The sequence below is a fragment of the Atractosteus spatula genome, chromosome 9 (assembly GCF_055471065.1).
Source record: "Atractosteus spatula isolate fAtrSpa1 chromosome 9, fAtrSpa1.hap1, whole genome shotgun sequence".
NCBI lineage: Eukaryota > Metazoa > Chordata > Actinopteri > Semionotiformes > Lepisosteidae > Atractosteus > Atractosteus spatula.
This window is the reverse complement of record NC_142714.1, coordinates 585,009-607,276: the sequence shown is the minus strand read 5'-3', so window position 1 is coordinate 607,276 and position 22,268 is coordinate 585,009. Positions and strand designations below refer to the sequence as shown.

Sequence of the window (22,268 nt, the reverse complement as noted above, 5' to 3'; positions counted from 1 at the left end):
TGTAACAATCATACTGAAATGTGTGATTTTAGGCCAGTGTAAGGTTTGGGTTACTAGAAGAATTACTAAATGTTGAATCCAGTTTTACATCGAGTTGTATGTTAAGTGACAAATTAAAGAGAGTTAACCCTGTACAACAGGTTTTCTTACAACTTTTGATCTGACTCAGTTTTGGAATACAATTACCGAGCAGTGTAATATATTGACTTGTACAATGCAAGCAGCCAAAGGTCATATGTGTCTAAGAAGTATGTGTCTTAATACATATTTGTATCCAAAACATAATTTATGTTTATTATACACTGTATTTAATAAATAGAAAGAAATGTATTGAGAGTCTGTGTAACGTTTTCATTTATGTTTATTTATTGTTGTGGAGGGTTGGAGATCTCAGTGATGCCATATTGCCTAGAGATTTTATTTTCTCGTAGGAAAAAAAATCTTTGTTCTCACAATGTATTTGATTTTCTTCACTCCTCAAAGTACATTTTTCTTGTATACCTTTCTGGAGTTTGGATGGAGGGAGGAAATGCCCAAAATATCCCTAGGCAAAATTCAGACAGCTCAGCGGTGACGCCAAGGCCATTTCTCCACATACGGAGATGCTGAGATATGAGAGATTTGGAGAAAGGTCTTGAATTTCTGCCAACTTTAGCAACAATTCCCAGTTTGAAGTGAACACCCAAAGCTAAATTTTTCTGCTGGAGAGCAACACAGTATTTTATCTTCACAGCATAAATACAGAAATTAAAATTCAAATCATTCAAATTCTGAACAGTCTTCTCTGGTCTAGAATTTTATAATATCTTGATTCTTCAGATCTAGAATCATCTTTTGCTAATCCTGCTCTGTGATATTATTATTTTGAACATAGTCCTACATCATACATATCTGATGGTTCTTGTACGAATTGGAAGATTTTGCATTATTCCTGGCATTTAGAACTAACACATCTCAATCCTTTTATTTTTATTTGTATATGTTTGCATTTACGTTTTCAAAAAATATATATTCTTTCAGTAGATGAACATATGGAAACAAACAGCAAGTTAATTAATTTAAACCATATAAAAATAGTATCCAAAATGGAACAACACATTGTGCATTTTGTCATTTCATTAATACAAAAAGAAACAAATCTCAAAATTAAGTCCTTTAAACAAAGGTAATGTTATCTTATTGGTAAATACAAATATAATAAAAGTAGATTATTTGTTAATGTGTATAATATTTTCTATATCTTAAAAAAACATTGAAAAAATCTTCCAGTTGGTATTTAGGATTTAGGAGGTATGGGATTACAATGTTTTATAGATGCATTTAAATTATAATAAAAGGATAAAACAAGAGATCTTTTATTGATGAACAAGCCTTCCATGAGGGATGGTAAACTTAACCTTATCTCAGTTTTTCATCACTATTAAATATAAAAAGAAAGAAATATAAAGAAATAACATTTTTGCTGATATTTCACTAATCCTGACCAAATCTGAATGCTGGTTTTGCATTAACTTTTTTTATTTGCTATTCTTTAATGAGCCATTTCAAATAAGCTCTTATAATGCTCTAAGAAGGTTAATGATTGAGCGCTTATTTCTGGATGGTGAAACAAAATTACAAATAACCAAATTATCTTCTCCGTCCAAGCCATTAACTTGTTCTAATAAACAAACATAATTTAACTTCACAGGAACTGAAAACAAAAAAAAACTTAGAAATAAACTGGGCTGGTGTCCTTGTGTAACCAGCCCCTCACACTACTGTAGATCTGAATTAACATGCCTGAGCTAGTGCAGCACCTTGATACAGCACTCAGAATCCCCAATAAACTTTTCTAAAAATAAATTGCTCCAACTAATGTGAGGAGAAATTTGACAGAAAATATACAGGAAATCTTATACATTATTTTAAAATAATGTATGGTGTTGATATCCATTAGGTATAAAACAAGTTCTGGCATTACAGGTATGGCTACATGAACATCACGTTATTTTTATATAATTCTGATATTGTTTTACCATACTTTTCCTCTCTTGTTCTTAAATAGGTAAATTATCTGTTAATAATTATATAAATTATACATTAAAAGATAATAATGTTGTTTATGTGGTAAAAAATTATTTAAAACAGGTTTAAACTGCAGATTGTGGATATACTGTAGCAGTGATGCCAGGGCTGTGCTTGCCATAGGGGAGTGAGAAGAGTGCTCACATCTTCTAAACTAATGAGGTCAAATCAAGGTATTGACGACGCCAAGAAGGAACCCTACAGTATTGTATGCTTCTTAATAGTTAATTAATTTTGAATCATGTTTGCTGTTCAACTGTTAAGCACGGTTTTGCTTTTACAAGAAAAAAAAAAGGAACAGTTTCTACTGGGATTTCACATATTCAGCAGTCTAACAAGTTTAAATAAATCTCAATGTATTCCTATCTAGTCACTGTGAAAAATGATCCATTGTTGCTCTTCTTTTAGTTCACATATAATTATCATCTTCTCCATCACCTAGAATTCTAGACAAGATAATTTACACACAGAGCTGTCTCAGTGCTTTTTGAATTTCAGCAATCTTCGGCAAAAATTGACCATCAAAGTTAAACAGATTCAAAAGTTCTTTTGATTGATGTTTGCATTAGAAGAAGTATCATTTGTTTGTACCATGGTGTCTTATTATTATAAAGTGTAATATATTCTGCTTACCGTACCAAGATGCAATTAAATGAATAAATTTGAATACTATTTTAATAAGATTAAACATTTTTTGGAATATGTATTGATCTTACTGTGTGTGTATTTCAGTAGGAGACATAAATTCAGATTTCAAACAAATGGAGTCATTCCTTTCATGTTGCCTAGGTTTGATAAGAAAGAGGCTATCTGAAATTGAGCAGGAGAAAGAGTTTTGTGTAGCATAAATGGTATTTATAATGGATAACGGAGCTTTATTTAAAGTAAAAAAAACTTTATTTAATCTTGCAATTAAAATGACACTATCATATGCTAAACTCAGTTTTTGTTAAAAATGTTGATATACAATCATATAGTTACAACTAAAGTAATTATTTTGATAAAAACACATTCTGTAGTCATGATTCTTAATCATTACTGATGAAATTATGATACTCCAATCATGACAAAAGTTCTCTAAGGCTTGATTTCTGTCACTATCTTAATTAGCCTGCTTCTATACTGTTGTTTCATTAAAAAGAACATTTGTTTAATATCTTAAAGCTTAAAATCTAATTAATATCTTAAATATATGTTGAAAATTAAATATTATTAAAAATAAATTATATGTTTCAAAAGCAAAATAAAGTTGGAGTTCTAATGATCTAAAGTTCTAAAGAAAAGTTCTAAAGAATTTTAAATTGATACATTTTGTGTTGAGTACTACTGGTCAACCCTTTATGGTGCTGATATTACATGGTTGAGAATTTATTTTGATCATATTTATTTTATGGGTTGAAAATATTGTTTTATAAATGCATAATAGCTAAGTCATTAACATGCATTGTAAATTGCTAAAGCATCTTTTTTTAGGGGCATGGAATCAATCATTAGTAGAGGTCATGTATGTAACAGGTTCATATCGCTCTGTGAGTACTGTTTATGTACTGTTAATGTTTTGTGCTGGATTGTTAATAATTTGGAATTCTAATCAGTGACCCATATTCTGAGATGTTACCATTTTTACTTTAGTGTTCCTTTCAAAAGGTGCAAGACAAAATTAGAATTCAGCAATGTTTTTATTAATATTATAGTATAGCTGTATCTTTAATAGTAAATTCCTCATATTACTTATTTATTTTCATTGTGACTATTTCAATGAGTTTTTATTGGTTAAGCAACTATGAAGGGATGCTAATGGGTATATATTAATACAAAAATATATACCATATGTCTATGTCTATGTCTATATTAGTATGCATTGTATCCAATAGAAGAGATACTGTCATTATCTCTTGCATCATTATTAGGTTTCCATATTACGCCTGTCTTAAAATACTGTAGTACGGGCCGCAGCAGGGAAAGTCATCTCCAGTATTTGGGGATCAAGGCACTACAGTCTTTTGAAGGATCCAATAAGTTATTGGTTAAGACCTAAAAAATAAGAAAGCGTAAATTCACAGAGGACCCTCTGGCAGTGGAGGGACTGATAAATAGTACTGGATCAGAAGAAGACACTACTGTACATCATATTACACATGCCATTCTTTTGCTCTTGTGTTCCATGAATCTGACTCTTGCTAATAACTCCAATTGTAATGGCTATTCTAAGTAGGGTTAAATTTCTGTATTTTGTAAGTTTAACACAATTTGAAATATTTTAACCCTCTATCCAAACTTTTAAGTTACCTTTTGGAGCTTTTCTACAAAGTGTATTGCTGCAGGCTCTGACAGTTCAACAACAGCTTCTCCAAGCTTTGGTTACTCATTCTTGACACTCCTATAATATTCAGGTTCTCTTGTTCTCCATAATGGCAGTAAATGGTATTTCATTTCATTCATGGGTTGCCACTTCTGAGAAAATGAATTTAACTGAATCCATGTTAATCGTAGATGCATCCCAACCTTGAAAATGTTCAGCTCTGAATTCAGAATGTCCGTAAACACTTTCAGATTGAATGGTCATAAACAGAATGAACTAGTATTAACTATATAAAGTTATAAAAGGAAGACTATTGTACCACCATGGAGCCTGGTAGTGAAAGTATTAATAACTGTGATTGTTGCTACTTTTCCACCACCATGCACCAGTGGCTAATTTCTGCTTTTTTCTAAGGGTACATTATTTGCTTTTACAGGAAAATGAAAGCTATTGTACACCCTTGCCAGTGTATATTCCTTAAGGATGTTCCTATGCACCAAAAAAATACAATTTCTATGATAGATCAAAGAATTTCTTGAACATGTTAGATATTGCTGTTTACTGACCCCAGGGTAAACACAAGAATAGATGGAAGCAGTTTTCTTATATGCTTACTGCATTGGGAATTTCTTTCATTGGCCTAGTGGGAGTTTTGTTATAGACTATCTTGAGAGCACTACATTTTTTATACTGGTTTTCACTGTCTATGTTGCATTTTTCAAGCAGGTCAGATATGTGTTGGATGAAAGATATAATCTTATTGCTTCAGGCAATTCCTGGGTTCTGTGAACATACAGTATACTGTATCTCAGTCATGCCATATACCCACCTTTGTATAACTTACCAAACAACAAAGGAATGTTAGCTTGGAGAAAGGCTCTAGCTTCTATCACTGTTAGAGCCATAGCAATAAAGTGTTCTCTTTCTCCTTATATTTTTAGATTTATTTTTATACTTATTTTTAATCAGCACATTATAAGGAGAAAGAGACCACTACATAGAATGATTAAAATGCTGTTCAGCAAAAGAAGAGTAAAATACATGTGAAATAAAGTGTCAAAGGTTAATAATAGCAGCCTTTTAGAAGATAAAAGGAAACTGAGTAATGTTTAAATTAAGATAAGATCACTTTATTGGACATATACAATTTCTTGTATTAGGAATTTGTCTTTTCACATACCCTAACTTGCTCTCCACAAGACACACAGACAGGGAGAGAAGCTGGGGGTCAGAGCACAGGGTCAGACATTTATATGGCAGCCCTGGGGTTGGGGTGAAGGGCCTTGCTCAGGGGCTCACAGAGTAGGATTCCTCTGTCAACTGCAGCATACAAACTGGCAACCTTCCAGCCAGAGGCCCTTAGCCACAGAGCCACTGCACAGCACCATTACATTAATGTTTAATTCAGGCATTTATCAATGAAGAAAACAATAACATATACTCTAATGTTGACAAATTCAGAGTATTGCATGCACGTAGCAGAAACATAAATTCTAAATACAAAATGGGAAACTGAGCTTGAAGTAGCTACAGTACGTCTGAAAAATATTTAATTTAAGCTGACACTGTCTTCTAGATTACAAGGGGAAACAATAAAAAGGCAATGGTGTTATATGTTATATGTTATAATATACTGTATAAAACTTTATAAAATAAAGTTAAGTAAGGGGTGTTGTATATTGTACAATGGAACAGTAAGGCTTTATTTAAAATATCATGCAAAAAAGATGTTGCTGCTATGGAATCAATCCAGAGATCACATACAAGCAAAAAAATGACAGACCTGCTAATAGACCTGAATTGTTCAAGCTTTGATCTACAAAAGGATCTGATTCAAAATACTGAAAGTACTCACAAGCATTGACAGAGCCAAACTAGGGGTGTTCTTCAGAATCAACATTGAAACATTAACCAGGGGACATAAGTGGAAACCACATTGAAGTGCTTGAGCCCACACTGACTGCGTGGCCTAATGGATAAGGTGTCTGACTTCAGATCAGAAGATTGAGGGCTTAAGATAAAATTTAAGAGTTTGAGTCCCTGTGTGGTTGTTTTTCTTAAATTACCTTCCTGGCATGAATAAAGTATTTTGAATTAAATGGAATTTGAATTTATACTGTGATCAGGAGGTCTTTTTCTACACAGAGGTTTGGGAGTATCTGGATCAAGCTTCCCAGCCACATTATCGAAGCTGATACCTAGTTTTTTTGAAGAAACAAGTGAATGAAAAACCTCAGAGCAAATATGTTGCTATTTAGCAGAAAAGGTATACTGGTCTTATGTCCTCTTCTCTTTTTTCTTATGAGTACCTTCCAAGATGGTGTTGAATTGATAGAATAATTGTTTTAAAAAGGGGACCTTTTAAATATATTTCAATAATGTTTATTTAACAAACAGAAGTGACAAATAAACATATTCAGTTTCTCAAACTGAATTTCAAGTAGGAATCATGACAGAACAGTGTATCCTCAAGCATGATGTTTAATTACTAAACTGTTCTTTTTTATTAGACTGCTGGAATTTGTGTCATGCATTATCATTTGCAAAGTATCCGGGCCCAGGGATTTGAATTTGCAAAGTATCTTCATGCCATTCCAACTTGCCTGAGTGAAGGGAAACTTTAAAAAAAAAGTAAAGCATGTAGGGGATGTGAATGTGCAATTTATTGAAGAGAATATGAATAGGTTGTGCTTTGCGACTACTATCAATGCATCAGTAAAAGAACCCACTTCAGAATGTTAAACAGAAGAAGCGGAAGGAAGCAATAAAATTATACACATCAGTGATCTGGAGATGCAGGAAATGTTGTCCATATATTTCCATCTTTATTGCTGCCCATTCCAGTCCATTTAATGTGCAGACTAACATCAAGTTTAAACCAATTTGTTTTTGCTGTTTCCCAATTTTTTCATTAACATCATCCACATTATGAAATATTGTCTATGTAAAAATGGGGGCACATGGTTTGTGCAAACTATAAATCTAATCACAGTAAGGATCACTGAGCATGACTATTAAGTTAGCTAATTTGTATCTACTTTATGAAGCAGAAACCTGAGTTTGATCACCTTTCTATAACTAACATTAATCAAAATATGCCGTTATGTGGTCTTAAATACTCGCATTTCATATTTAAAAAACATTTCCAACTAACTTTAAAAACAACATCAAATGTTTCCTTCAATATATTGACATTTTTTGGGAGGACATTTGAAAATACCTAATGTAATTCATATCAATGTGACTTTTATTGTCATAAAATTTTATTTTTATTTGCGATACAGCTTCATTGAATTTCATTGTGGTTCATAATTCGTAAAGGCAGAATTAATTCAGTGTTCAGTGTAGATTGTTTGTATGATTAACAATCACAATGTCTTGAAACCATTTCCTCTTTGCACTCTGTAACTACCATTATAAGAACAAGTACTAGTATCACTTCTGAAGATCCGGGGCTGGGCACCACAGAGGGAAAAGCATATCACTGGAAGAGCCTTACATAGGAAATTCAATTTAATAGGTAGAGTAGTGTCTACCTATTAAAGTAGCTTTCAAACTTGGTCTCTAAACGTGAAATGTGAAAAAAGTTATTCTGAAACTGTCACAGATAAAATGAAAATTTGAAAGCGGATTTATCTACAAAACCACAATCTGTATTTAAAGAGCACAAGATTTTCAAAAATAGATTAGTTATTATCAAATATACCACTAACAAATAAAAAGAGATGTAGCAGAAAAGAAATCCAGATATTTTATGTTGATTAATTAATGTTATAATTATATTTTTATAATTTAGTAAGATTAAGTTTCCAATTATACATGATCTATGTTTTTTTGAAAATGTTTAATATTTTTAGGAAATACAATTTGTTGTCAGTATTCTTTGTGGTATGCATGTACAGTATACTGTATATAAATGCGTTTTATGTGTAGTGCCTATAGCATGGTTCCTAACTTGTTAAATCTGAGCTACATTCATAATCATTTTGAATTTAATTCTTTACACTTAACTTGTGATACACAGTAAATTATTGCAAGAACATTTAAAAAACGAAAAACCATCTGCATGTCTGGGATGTTAATATGTTAATCCTATGCTACATTTCTCCCAGTGCAGTACAAAGTAATTGCTTTGGGAAAATAAAAAAAAAACATTTAATATTGAAGGGGAGTTGTAGGACAAAGAAATGTTTCTTTTTCTTGCTCAAGCCATTATGATGTTTTTGGGATGGGTCTCCATGATCAGAAAACAATGACTTTCTGCATTATTGGAAACACAAAGGAAAAAATCCTAATAAGCTGTAACAAGAGTAGCTAATTAAGTCTAAAATTGCTCTGAATTGCACACCATTGTCCTGGTGTGAATTTATCAGTTTGTTTTTATAAAAGAATGGCCCCACTAACTTACACTCACACAGTGCAAGTACTGATCTCAAGTGTATTTAAAAACCAAGAAATAAAAAAGGAAAACGTTGGATTCGGAAAGACTAGTATTAGAGAGCAGCATCTCAGCCTCACAGATTTCATGGCCAATCAGTGTACTGTATGCATTCCTTGCCGAAGTCCCTTTAGTTACTGTAGCTCCACACTTTGGCTGGAGTGAAATCCCTTTAGCAGCATTTTGCTGTCATTCTGAGGAAGGGGGATTTGTTTGAGTCTGTCATCCCACATGGCCCCAGTGGCACTACACAGACTCTTCCTGAGGTCGGAGTAATTACTCTTGTTTTAAGCAGCAGAGCAGACCCCGTGAATTACAAAGCAGCCAAGGAGACCCTCCCCTCCATCACTGCTGTCACACTTCCTGTTGTCAGGCGTTCTGTGGCTCCCCAGAGCTTGTTGCCAGGCAACCTGGCTCAATTAATATGCGAGGCAGAAAGAGCAGGGAATGCCTCAGCTCCTGGAGCAGCACAGCAGCATGGTTTGACTAACTAACAGAATGTGTTCATTCAGTGTGGCATCCAAGAGACACTTAACACTTTGCTACTGAACTGATGCCAGGGTGTAGAGTCAGAAAGTCTGTCAAAGGAGATGTTGTCGTATGCCAATTGGTGTATACTTTCCTTCTTGCCCACGCCTGGCCAGAAATAAGAGCAGATAGAAACTCTTAATACTATTAATTATCTTTTAATTAAGAGCTTTGTTTCAAAATAAAGTACTGGATGGATATTTGGATGTGTGAGACACATGCTACAGTGCTGATGAAGGGTTTCAGACATCCTGTGCTTTCCTACTGAAAGATAAGCTTTAATATAATCAACAGGAAAACACAGACCTCAGCAGTAGATCTGGACACATGGTACTGCTTTCTCTTTTCCTGCTTGTCAACTCAAAAGGCTTAAGCCTGACATCATCTTAAAAAAGGAGTATGCCTTTTCAATTGCTTATCTAAGGATGAAGTACTTTCAGAAGAGATTGAACCCGGAGAATTAAACTTCTGAGATGAAACCAGGGGAAGAAAAGCCTAACGAGTCCATGGTTTGACATCTTTGAATATCCAAAGGCTCCTAGTCCTTCAGTCTTTTTTCTGAAGAATGTGTGGTGCAGCTTTTTCACATGGATGCCTAGGATGTTTGTATACCACAAAAAGGCTAATTCTTGCAGCATGTGCTATGTTACATTTCTCGTGATGCAGTACCAGGTAAATGCTGTTTTAAATATTAAATATTACAGTAACTTACATAGTTATTATGGTTTCATTTTTTTCTGCATGTCATGTATCTATGAGACTTCCTGAAGTATAGTGCAATATGATGTTCTATATAATGACATTTTGTTAATTATGAATGCTTTGTGATCTCACAGGCGGAAAATGAGTTACATGATTTTTTTCATTCATTGTTTCAATTTATGTTCATAGTTTTCAGTTCAAGACGGGTGTCTTTATAAGTGCCCTTAACTTCCTATCATGCTTCCTCTCTCTAAAACCTTTCACGCATTTTCTGTAATTCTGTTTTTTATTTTAAAGCTGTATTCAACATTAAAAAAAACAATTTCTCCATTTTACATACTTTCATTGTAATGATGAAAATGACCCTTACTTAGATCACAGTTTTAAAAATTTAAGGTGTTTATTATAACCTCTGAAAAGTAATTGGCAGAAGGACCTACATATCTATGAGTTTATTCTGTGCTGTGTAAAATGTCATGTCTTGGAATTATGTATATATTGCTCTACATTTATTATCACTGCATGCACCAGTCTGCTCAATCAAAACTTGAAACACTAAATAATAAGTAACAACACACATTTTAGCATTTGCATTTTTGCCAGCTGTTCAAATGCTGTACTTACATATTCATTAATTTAAAGAAAACTGACATAAATGTATAGTGCAATTATGTATATGTTTTTGTAGCAATTAAGATCAGGTAACCAAAGTATGATGTATTGTAAAAAGTAAATGTTGGTATGCTATATTACTCCTTTATTTTAAATTATATAATTGATAAAATTCAGTTTATGTGAAATTTCCATTTTAATAATTATTTCACATTTTGACTACAGTATAAGTTTTTATCACTTAGCTTTTCCCCAAGTAGATCAACAATCTTATACTAAACCTAAATGCTTCAAACCATTTTACAATTATTTTGCAATTATTTAATTATTTATTTAACTATCCTGAAACAAGTGTTTGTTAGAAAGTTCAATGTTATTCTTTGCATGTATTTTATTAACGTGTACTGGTATTATATAAAGGAGTTTTGGAAATAGCATAAGCATGTAAATGACACATTCTGAGTTTCCTTATTAACATATAAAGCTTTGAATTTGTGCTTAATAATAAAACCATAACATAATGATCATTATGTCTTAGAAACCTAACGTGGATTTCATTTGACTGTCACGAGTCTTTTCTTTCTAGCATATTGAATCTCCAGTACATAAGTAGTTATAAATATTACTAAAATAATAAACAGTTGTACAGTAAGGTAATTTTCATTTGTTAACTATGGTGATTTTAGCTTTAGTACTAAATGAACAGTAAAATGATTCCTTTATATTCTAATACTTTATTCAACACCTTCAGTGATTATTTGGGTATAAACTAATTATATGTGTGCTCTGTCTGCAATATTAAAAAAAAAGTTGCTTGTGTGTTTTCTTGTGTTTTCAGCCATTCTGTTTGTCAGACTAGGTTAATGTCTTGAAACATTTGACATGTTCTGAATTATTCAAGTGGAAGAAAGCCTTACACTTCAGCGATCAATAGGACATTTATTCCAGAGAAGGTGTGCCATACCTCTTTGTTGCCGTAGAGCTCCATTTTACTTAGCACCCCTTCAGGGTGCAGTCCACAAGCGCAGATGAGAACCTTGAAAAAAACTTCCCTGACAGTTTGAAATGCTTTGTTGAACAATAATCATGTTAAATTAAAGGTTTTTCTGTTTATCCCCCAAGATGTTTGTGTAACAGCTACTACAGCACAGTAGTGCACGCTAAAAACTTTTGCAATTGGAAGACAGTGTCCCTGAAGTAAAGTTAAACTTCAATCACAACATTTTTGTGATGGTGCTAATAAACAAGATAGAGTAAAGGATAGATCATCTTAATTAGATTTTCATTTGATATTGTGAATATCTCTATTTCACTTGATTCATTAAATGTTACGCTAAAGTTGTTTCAGGAAGAAATTATTTAAATACAGAAACCATGGACCATTACAATAGAAATGGTTGTTTGTGAATCCATGACTACACCATCCACTTCAAATCCATGAAAAACGCATTAATTTCTGATGAAAGCCTTAGGTAATTGTCCCATATTTATCACATTTGACATTGTAGTAATAAGTCCTTAAAATTCATTAAAAGGCTTAACTTTTATCTAAAACGTGATGTAACACTAAATTTAAACTAAACTTAAAAAATGAAATTAGTTAATTTAGTCTTTTTTGCATTTATAACAAGCTGCTCTATTAAGTCCTCCTGTAGTAAGAACTCCTTTTGCAAGTAAACCTATTAACTTTTCACAACCCTGAAAGTTCCATTTCTATACATTATGTATGTGCAATAAATATTTCACAGTATTCATCTTGTCTAGAATACGTTTTCTTTTCAAATGTATTCTGCTTTTTGTATTTATGATACTGGATATGGGTGTATGGGTGTAGTACTTTTGACAGAAAGTGCTAAGATGGGCTTGTTCTATCCTCTGTATTTCTGAGAGACCCAAAAAGAGTCTAATGAATAAATAAGATCTCAAAGTTAACAAGCTTGATTGTATCTGTCCTATTTCACTATGCATTTATACCTTTTTGAATATTTAACTAATGAGTAAAATAATAGTGTAGGTAATTTTACCAAGAAATAATAATGAATAGTAGGATGTTACAACACTTGAAACGTACTTGGAATTATTAGAGTGATATGGATAGCTGTCTTAGGATCACACTGTCTTTTAGAAGAGGAAAATACTGATTATACTGTAGTTTGCATACTGTATGCTCACGATAGTGAGCGTGTCTATTGAAATAGCTCATTTTAATATCACAGGGCAATGTGATTTTTTTGGAAACATGTAAGTGCCCAGAGCTGTTTTACTAGTGTAAAATTGCCAATACATAGGGTTTTACAATACTATTGCAGACTCCTACAGTAGGTATCATTTTTATGACTGATATATAAATAAATGTTTCCATAAACACTATCATAGCATTGCTTTTTTCAATAATAAATAAGTATATTGCTATGCTTCGTCCTTATCATGAAGCTTTGCTCTTGTACAAAATATATCTTTACAAAATACAAATGAAATATTCACACTTACATGCAGTTAGTAGCATTCGATAAAATCATAAACAGTCTTGTAATGCCAAATTTTGTAAAGCATAGAGGAAGCAAAAAATGAGGGGCTAACAAAAACAAAGCATTAAATGATTTCAAAGACTCCTGTTATCAATTAATTCTTATGAATATTATGTAAAGTTAAATAGAAGAGGGATACAATTGTTGCATCCATTGTTGAAGTGCTATATCACCATTGTAACTACAGTATGAAAAACCCTCAGTAAGTGGTGATTTGACAGTGGGCTGCACGTCAGACATATAATACATTTTATGTCTCATTGAAGAGTAAGACGATAAATAGTAAAAATATTTAGGTTTTAGCTATGATACCAACTCAAAGCCTCCAAAAATATGGTCTTGTTTAATTCTGTGCTTCATGTTTAATTTCTTATATGCTCTGCGCAGAGACTTATGTGATTGTCTTTGTATGGCAGGTTCTCTGTGCTCCCTGCTCCTCCTCTCCTCCACCAGTGGCCCCGAGGCCTCGTCGCCATGCGCCCCGCCCAGCTTGCTCAGTGACAGGAGCTGCAGCTTCTCATCAGTAAGTTCCTCACCTTCTTATCATGGCACTGTTCGGGCTGCTGGCTAGAGCTGGCTACTGGCTGATCTACTTGCTGTTTCTGTTACTTACAGTACATTTTCAATGCATTCACTCATGTAGAATAAACATTTCTGGTCTACATTTATACATACAGTATATATCGCCTGTAGCGTGGCTCATTCTGTAGGGGCACTGATCTGCAAACAGTGAGAGATTGGCTTCAAATCCTTTTTTTAAGCACTTTGAGATGCTACTTTTAAATGAACAACATAAAATAATGTATTAATAATAATTTTGGAACAGAAATAGACATAGACATCTAATTCCGTGAAGTTGAAGGAGCTTGCTGAAATGGGAGAGATTGCTTAAAAGCATCAACACCTCATTACCCCTAAGGCTTATGCAATCTTTGTTGGCATAACCAAAACAACGCAATAAAAATGGGAAATTATGACAAACATTAAACTGCTCAGTTACAACCTGGCATTCCACTATTAAAGGCTGAAACCACAGCCAGCTCTGGCAGTATAGCAGTTGAGCTAATTCTTTTAGTTTGGTTCATTTTGCTGTCCTTTACCTAAAAGGAAGCAACATGTGAATGAGGTCAACCGTCCTGTTTTCAGGATAGAACTCCTTCCTGGCAAAGAGCCTATATTGCACAGTCCTGCAATAGAGAATCTTCACAGAAAATCATGTCCATTGACTATCCAAGTCACAACAGATACCTAATTTTGGGATTCTCCATTTCTGTATTGCAATGTGAGGTTTTACTCAATCTTTCACGAAAAGGTTCCCTGTTAAGATTGATGATCATGGGCATCGACCCCCTTTGCAGGGTCTTGGTAATCTAGTACGGTATCTTTCTTTGACCAAATCCATTTCCAAAACATATTCTATGTGTGTTTCACACTTCAGACCTTGAAAGACACAGAGGTTAAACATGGAATCCTCTGCAATACTCGTATACCACCATTCATGTTTCTCTTTAGGAAGCATGACAGAGTTTCAAAATCAAAAGGACGTAGTGCCTTCTGTGTTGCCCACTGCATTAGACATTGTTTCAACATGTATTTAGAAATGGTACTGTAGGTCTTGCTTAACAAACACGTTAGAGCTCTTTGAACGAGCAACACCAGTTTGTCATGATGTTTTTAGTAACCATGTCAGATTGGATTCTGAATAAATCTGGAGGGAACTGTAAGTAAATTCAGTATACTGATTAACATTTGATTTGAGGTACTGGTAAAATCTCAGGCTAGTAGTGTGTGTGGCAACCATTACAATTAGTACAAGCTGTGCATCTGTCTTGTACGCTTTACAGTACATTGCAGATGCTGTCTTGCAGGATTATATCCCATTCTTTTTGTTGAGCATGCATAATCATGAGGCTATTCACAGGTCTCTGAGCCCTAGATGCCACATGTCATCCCACAAAGTTCAGTGGATATCAGGTCAAAGAGTGGATTGAAAAGTCATAAACCATCTCCTTTAGCACTGTGATACAACAAGAGCAAGACAATATTCATACCCATGATTCATATCGGCTACAAACTGATACAGTATGACAAAGGATATTCCGTGTACTATATACAGTATATATATATTAACACAAGCAAGCATTATACTCAGTTGACTATGATTTTACAATATAGAAAGTATACTTTAGAAGAGACTATAACACCAGACGTTTTCCTAGTTTCATTGCAAGGACAAGCGCAAACCAAAGCATTTGCCTCAGGTGTGCATAAAAGTATAAGTAACAAAATATCATCGTATGTATTGGCTTCAACAACACGACTGGGTAGCTTGATCCGTCCTCCCTTTGGGTCAAGAAGTACCTCCTGTTCTTAATTTTAAATGCAATAGTTTTTAGTTGTGCTCTCTAGTTTGTGTTTCACTTCATTGTGAAGAAATCTGCTGTTTTGACTTTATAAATGTCTTTGACCAAATGGAAGTACTTTATACGGTACATTGTACACTGTATGAAAAAGTTTTGACTTATTCTGAACTATTGAAAATTTAATTCTAATAAAATCTCTTTTATAGCTACACAAAAATCTGATTACAAGTCATGTAAAGTAGCTTAAGCAATATATACAGTATATTGTTCAGGTGGGTAGCTGTGTCAGCATGCGTAGTCTGCAAAGGAACAAGTAATAGGTTTATTCCATGCTGAAAAGAGAAGAGAGAAAACACAATGTTTAGGCTGTAAAGCCTTTTCCAGGTGTCTTATACAGGTATCTATACAGTATACATATATTTATGTTCCATGTTTTTTTTTCTATAACAACAATTGTTGCTATTTTATTTTAACAATTTTCTAAAGCCATAAAAAAGGATTAATATTTGTATCTTTCCTCTATGAGTCTGGTAAAGCTTCAGAATACTCTGAGTAGGATTGCTACCAATGAGTGAGAACTGCAAGAGGATAAAAACAGAATATCTACTGTTTGGCATTGTTCTGTTGTAAGGTTTAATGAGGTTTAATCAGTAAGTGTTGACTCTTGACCAAACAGTTGTATGAAACACAACCTGAATGCTAAGTTGCACCTCAGGTTCAACTTGCACCACCTTCAATTCAGAAATTAAAATGTGTTCCTACAAAGCTACAGTGAGCTCTAACTTGGCTGCTTTATTATTAAAGTTAAAGCTTTAGTGGAACTGCTTGAGCTATTTTGGTAGATCATGATTTCTATATTGAGCATATATTTTGTCACAGGGCACAAGGTTTTGTGCCTGACAAGGAGTATTTGTTGAATCTAGGGCTTTAACCTCCCATTGCTGCTATTGTGTAGCAACTTCTGCAAAGCAGGCATATTCTTATAAGTCCCAACATTTCCAACAGTGGAGTCTAAACAGATTCTTGTCCAATGTTCAGTAGCGATGGTCTTGAAGCTTTTGCAGTATCTATTTTTATGCGAGATGATTGTATGATCTCTGATGCTGTATGTAGTCAGGATTTATTTTTTGTAAAAAAAAGACAAATGTGTTTTGGGGAGTAACCATTAGTGTAACGGTTACTCTCTATGTATTAATTAATGTATTAATACATGCTTATACTGTGCCTTTTGTACACTTATTGCCTAATATCACACCATCACATCACTTCAATAACAGCTTATCCAATTCAGGGTCATGGCGGCCTGGAGCCTAATCCAGGAAAGCATTGGACACTAGGTGGGACACACCCTGGATGGTCTATCCATTCACACACACACACTCATGTCTGGGAGCAGGTCTTTGGACTGTGGGGGGAAACGGGAATACCTGGAGAAAACCTGCATGGACACGGGGAGAACATGCAAACTCTGTTATCAAATACGAATGAACAAATTTAGAGATTTATGTGATTTTATACATGTAACATGTGCAATAAGCTTTAAATTAAGAATACTGTTACACAACTGTTACCCCTGGAAGAAGTACAATTTGTATGCATGCACAAGACAGTAAAATATCCCTCATAACAAACTAGGAAAACAAAAAATTAAATTGGTTACTTTCGTTTTCACTTAGATAAATATCAAAGTAAAGATCAGATCTTTTATTTCTTTTTTATTTCACACAGATTTACTTCAAGTATTTATTTGCTTAAGACTAGAAAATGTATTTTGTTTAGCCTGGCAAAGAAATTCTTATGGCAGCCAATATTAAATCTGGTTAATTGTAAAATAGATTCTTCAGAAACTTTACACCACATTTAATAATGTTTCTCTGCTGTGACCTAGAAATTAAAGCACAATGACTCACTTTATAGTGAAAGTCATGTTCTATAAATATGATTATACATATCTGTTGTGACTTTATGTTCTGATATTTTAAGACTGATTGAACAAATTAGATGTAGAGGAAGTTTAGATATATATGTCCCAATGTTACAAATGTAGCCAGTGTATGACTCATTCAAGGACAGTTAAATTATTTTGGCATTATTTAAAAAAAAACTATCCCTAGATGGAATTGTTTATTTTGTAAGAATTTCAGTCATTGCATGGAGAGATACAAATAAATATCTTACAATATTCTGAGCAGAATGTTTTCCGAAAAAGTAGTGAGCTGAAGTACTGTAATTATATTGGATGGTGAGCCACAAATTTCAAAAGATCAGCACAAGCCAGTGTGAGTATATATTTTTAAATTAATTAGAGGTTAATTAAAGCTTTGACAAGGACAAGTATCAGGCTGGTAAAAAAGGTCTTGTTTGCCTTGTGTATGTGGTAGCAGAAGCAGAGGATTTAAACATGATGGATCTGACTGCCTGTGAAAGAAGAGGAACGGTGTTTATAAACAGTGGCCTGACGACACACCTCTGATCCTACAGTCCCAAAGTGTGTATCTTGTGTATCAAATACAATCATAAACACAGAATAGTGCAGGCATATGTAACTGCAGCTACTGTATCTGAATATGAATAAAGCATGTTTTTAGAAATATATCTGCATAATGCAAAGACAGCACTTTATGTTGTAAATGGAATACAAGGAGAAAAAAAGTCAAATTACTTAATTGAAAGCACAGCAAGTGACTGTGGTAAATTAATTTATTTAATGTGAAATTTAATGTGCTAGGATAAAGTACATATGTTTAAATATTTGTTCTCAAAGAAGTTGAAACAGTGATGTGGTGAATAGCTCTACATGCTCACAGATCTTGGGTCCTGAGTTTGACTCCTGAGGGGGTACCTTCTGTGTTTAGTTTGCATGCAAGACGAGCTGTTGGTCTGTAATTCTAATCATTTTGTTCTTTCTGTGTGGTAGAATAAAGGGCAATTGTTAATCTTAAATGGTAATGCACTTGGACTGAAAACCCCCTCCTCAGCACAAATAAACATCCTACAATCACCTTTAAAGATATTATGTCACAAGAAGGACAGTATCAAAATAGACTTAACTGAATAAATGAAGAAAATACATGTACAAGTATTGTAGTACAGCATTCCAGTAAATTTATTATAAACATTTCCTGTGTTGTGCTGCTTTCTGTATATACTGTATGCTCATTTTAACCGTAATTTTCCTCTTTCTGTGAATAATTTATAGGAAGGAAAGGCTCAACTGCACTTTATTATATTAAAATAACTATTAGTGCAGACTAAGGTTTACAGGTTTTATATATGGTTTTAGGAAAACAGGTGTACGTTTACATCATACAACTGGCTTTGGTCAGCCAGGTTCAAATATCCTGCAAGGTGTTATATATTTTATCTGGGCTGGATGGACACAATGGCCTCCTCTCATTTGTAATCTTTTTCTGTTCTTAATCACGTTTTTGACTACATATCAACTGTGGCATTGCTACTAGTGCACATCCATCAGGTTGACTGCTGTGAATTGTTGTGGTTTATTGTCAGAGCACCATTTCCACCATCTTAGCTGATCTGAGAAATTGTTAACTGACTGACAGATTGATTTGGTTGGTGTTTTTATCTATAGTAACTTACATTTATATCCATTCACAAAGCTGGGCATTTCTCTAAAGTAATCTAAGTGAAATGCCATGTTAGGCATATAAAACAGGGATCCAACTGAGAAACCCACATTTATTTTTAGGAGTCCAGAGCCCAAATGGCATTGCACCCGATACACTTAGAAGACCAGTCTACAAGAGTGATTCAACATTTACTGAAGTAATACTTAAGACCAATGTTAAATTCAAGAGCATCAGTGTCACATTGAACATCATGCAAGTACCTCTTTAATACCCCACTGTCATAATTACTTATAAGTGCAGTACTGTGATAACCCACTAATTACTGTACATTAATAATGTATTTTTTTGTCTTTAAAATGAATAAACATTTTTTTTTCTTTTTGAAAACTTCAATGAGATGTTTTCTATATATTACATAGTATATCACATGGTGTACTAATGAATTGTTTTTGTAGCACAACAGAACACTAGTTTTGGCTATTTGTTCTGAACTTTGTTCAGTTTCTATAAGTACAAACCATGAATATTATGACATATTTTGTTATATCTCTTCTGCATGTTGCATGAGGAAGTCAAGGAAATAAGACACATTCGTGCAAATTCTACCAGATTTCAGTCATCTGCATTTTTACCCATCAGTTTTCAATTAAATTTGAAATATTTCTTTCACCAACAGGCTAGTCTGAGAAGGAAGCTGCAGACGTTCACTGTGACAATGGTTAACACTGCAGTCAGTGATGAAGAAAAAGGAGCTCAAGAGAAGGAGAGCAAGGAGGAATCCATACTGGCCATGCTTGGTATAATTGGAACCATCCTTAATTTAATTGTAATCATTTTTGTGTACATCTACACAACACTATGAACTGGACAATGTCAAGACATTACCAAGAGGACTGATGCTTAGATGGATACTAAATGGATACTAGGTGTTGTCTTCTTGCTTTGTTAAAATTTACCAGGACTGTGTAATTACACCATAAAACATTACCTTGCCTATGGGCACAGTGGTGAGAAGCACAAAAGAGTTTTGAGACTTCATTTCTCAAAATGAAGAACTGGCCTCTTATTGCATTGTTCCTCAAAACACCTAGCTCAATGGTTACAATACATTCTATTTCAGATGGAAAATATGTACCATCTTTTCAGTTATCAGTTTTGTTAATAATAAAGGGTTCTGAGGTATAAAAATATATTTTTACACAAGAATATCAAATGATATTAATTGACTGAGAACTAAAGTTATAATGCCTTGACTCTTCATGAAGTAAATCCCGGTATGAATATTATACTGTATACTGTACTAAGCAAAATCTATGGGCTAAATGGTACCCAAGAGGCACACATTAAATTATTTGAAGGAGTTTGATAAAATGTGCAATGAAATGATATGGTCTAAAAGTGATTCAGGTGGAGAAATCAAACCACACTGTAAATACTAAAATTGTTCAGTGTTAAATGTTCTCTTTTTTCAAAGAAAATATCTAAATTCCTTTTAAAAATATATAAAGATAATTTATGATATTTAAAATAACTGGGATCATTATAATGGTAAAGATGAAATTTTTAACACTCTCTTTTTGGTGTTTTGTGTTACCGAAGGTTTCCCAGAAACACAAATGGAAAGGATTTCAGGTATTTTGACTTTGATCAAAAATGTGAGGTTTATTTCTTAAATGATGGGACCCTCTTAATTTAAACGGAACATTTTGAAAACCACTGCAATAAAATTCTTCATTACACAATTTAGGAAACTGCCAGTTGGAACTGATCATTGTTCTGCCTTAAAAATAGAAACTAACTGTATATCTTATCTGGAAGCAGTCTTAGAAGACCAAAGTTAAAAACCACAAAATAGTGTAACGCAGGATGGTATTTCCAACAGTTTTCTTTAAAATTTGTTCGAAGTTTTTCAATGATAGTTTTTGAAATGTTTCATGTCTTTGCGTGAAATAGTCCAAAAAGTCTGAATTTATAGACTGAAAGAAGACAAACGAAATTGTTAAAAAAATAAAATTAACAACTTTTGAATTAGGATCTGACACCTCAGCAGTGGTTCCTTCACAGAATAATCACTGAATAATCATATAATTCAGACCATGTATTAGCTTTTGAAATACTTCCATCAAATACTTTGAAGCAAGACAAGTTCTGAACAGGATTCACTGAAAATCATGACCAACATGAATAGTGCCAACATAATTAAACAGCTTTCTCTTTGACAGAATATTTTCAAAATTCAGTAAATTATTGATCATCTTGGCTGTTTGGATTTTGCAAACCAAATTGGTCATTTAAATATTAGTGTTATTTTTCCATGTTCTATAAATATGCTTAGTATTTAAAATGTGATCAATGTGGCAAAATACACCATTTTTGTTAAAACCGAATTGGCCTCAGTTTTGGGGCAGGTTTACATTTTGTCTTGTCTTAAAGTGTCCTTGAATAATCAGGCCTAGTGACTTAAATGCTCTTGTATGCAGATGTTGGGGTTTATTCCCATAATCCTTAGGCAGGCTGGCGACATAATCTACTGTACTGGTGATAATCTACTGAGGACATTAAAGAGTTTTTAATTTTGCATGACTTAAATGCTTATTTGTGTTTATTTCCAACTATGGGAGGACAGTCATGACGGTCTTCAGAGTTTTCTAGAGAAATTTAAGGGAAAAAAGGTCATCTGTAACATACAGGCATTGTAATATTTACAGATGGCTAAATTAATGTATAAAGTTACATGCATATACTGTAGGCACATCTGATTCAGCGGAAGCCTTTTATTCTTCAGTAAAGTGCCTATGACATTGCTTCAGGTCTTCATGTTTTATGAGAGATAAATGGTTTGAAAATTACCGTTTTCTTTTCTGTAATTCTATAGAAATCTATAGGTCATTTATAGGTTATTTTCATAATGGCACACCCATTAGTTACATAACATATTGCTGAGAATGTACTTCTAAATATGGATTTGTTTTTTGTACTTGCTTTTTGTGTTTGGTTTCTGCATCTGAATTCAGGTTAAAAAATCAATCAATTAGAAATTGCAGGTCCACACATGAAATGCACTATTAAAAAAAAACTGAGCTGAGTGCCTAAGGTCTTCAATCCTTTACTTACAGTAGTTTAACAATTTCTGTGGAA

At 33.4% G+C, this 22,268-nt stretch overlaps 1 protein-coding gene across 1 annotated transcript; it reads left to right on the top strand.

The window, feature by feature from the left end:
• Nucleotides 1-13,586: 13,586 nt before the first annotated feature.
• tunar (TCL1 upstream neural differentiation-associated RNA) lies at nt 13,587-21,710 on the top strand. The gene is made up of 2 exons (XM_088925067.1): nt 13,587-13,700; nt 19,807-21,710. The coding sequence occupies exons 1-2, from the start codon at nt 13,587-13,589 to the stop codon at nt 19,990-19,992; spliced, it is 300 nt and encodes a 99-aa protein (XP_088781193.1). The 3' UTR covers nt 19,993-21,710.
• Nucleotides 21,711-22,268: the final 558 nt, after the last annotated feature.

Coding starts and splice junctions, on each gene's coding strand:
- tunar (XM_088925067.1), top strand. CDS start 13,587: ATGGCAGGTTCTCTGTGCTCCCTGCTCCTCCTCTCCTCCACCAGTGGC. Junction 13,701..19,806: donor GGAGCTGCAGCTTCTCATCA/GTAAGTTCCTCA, acceptor TTTCACCAACAG/GCTAGTCTGAGAAGGAAGCT.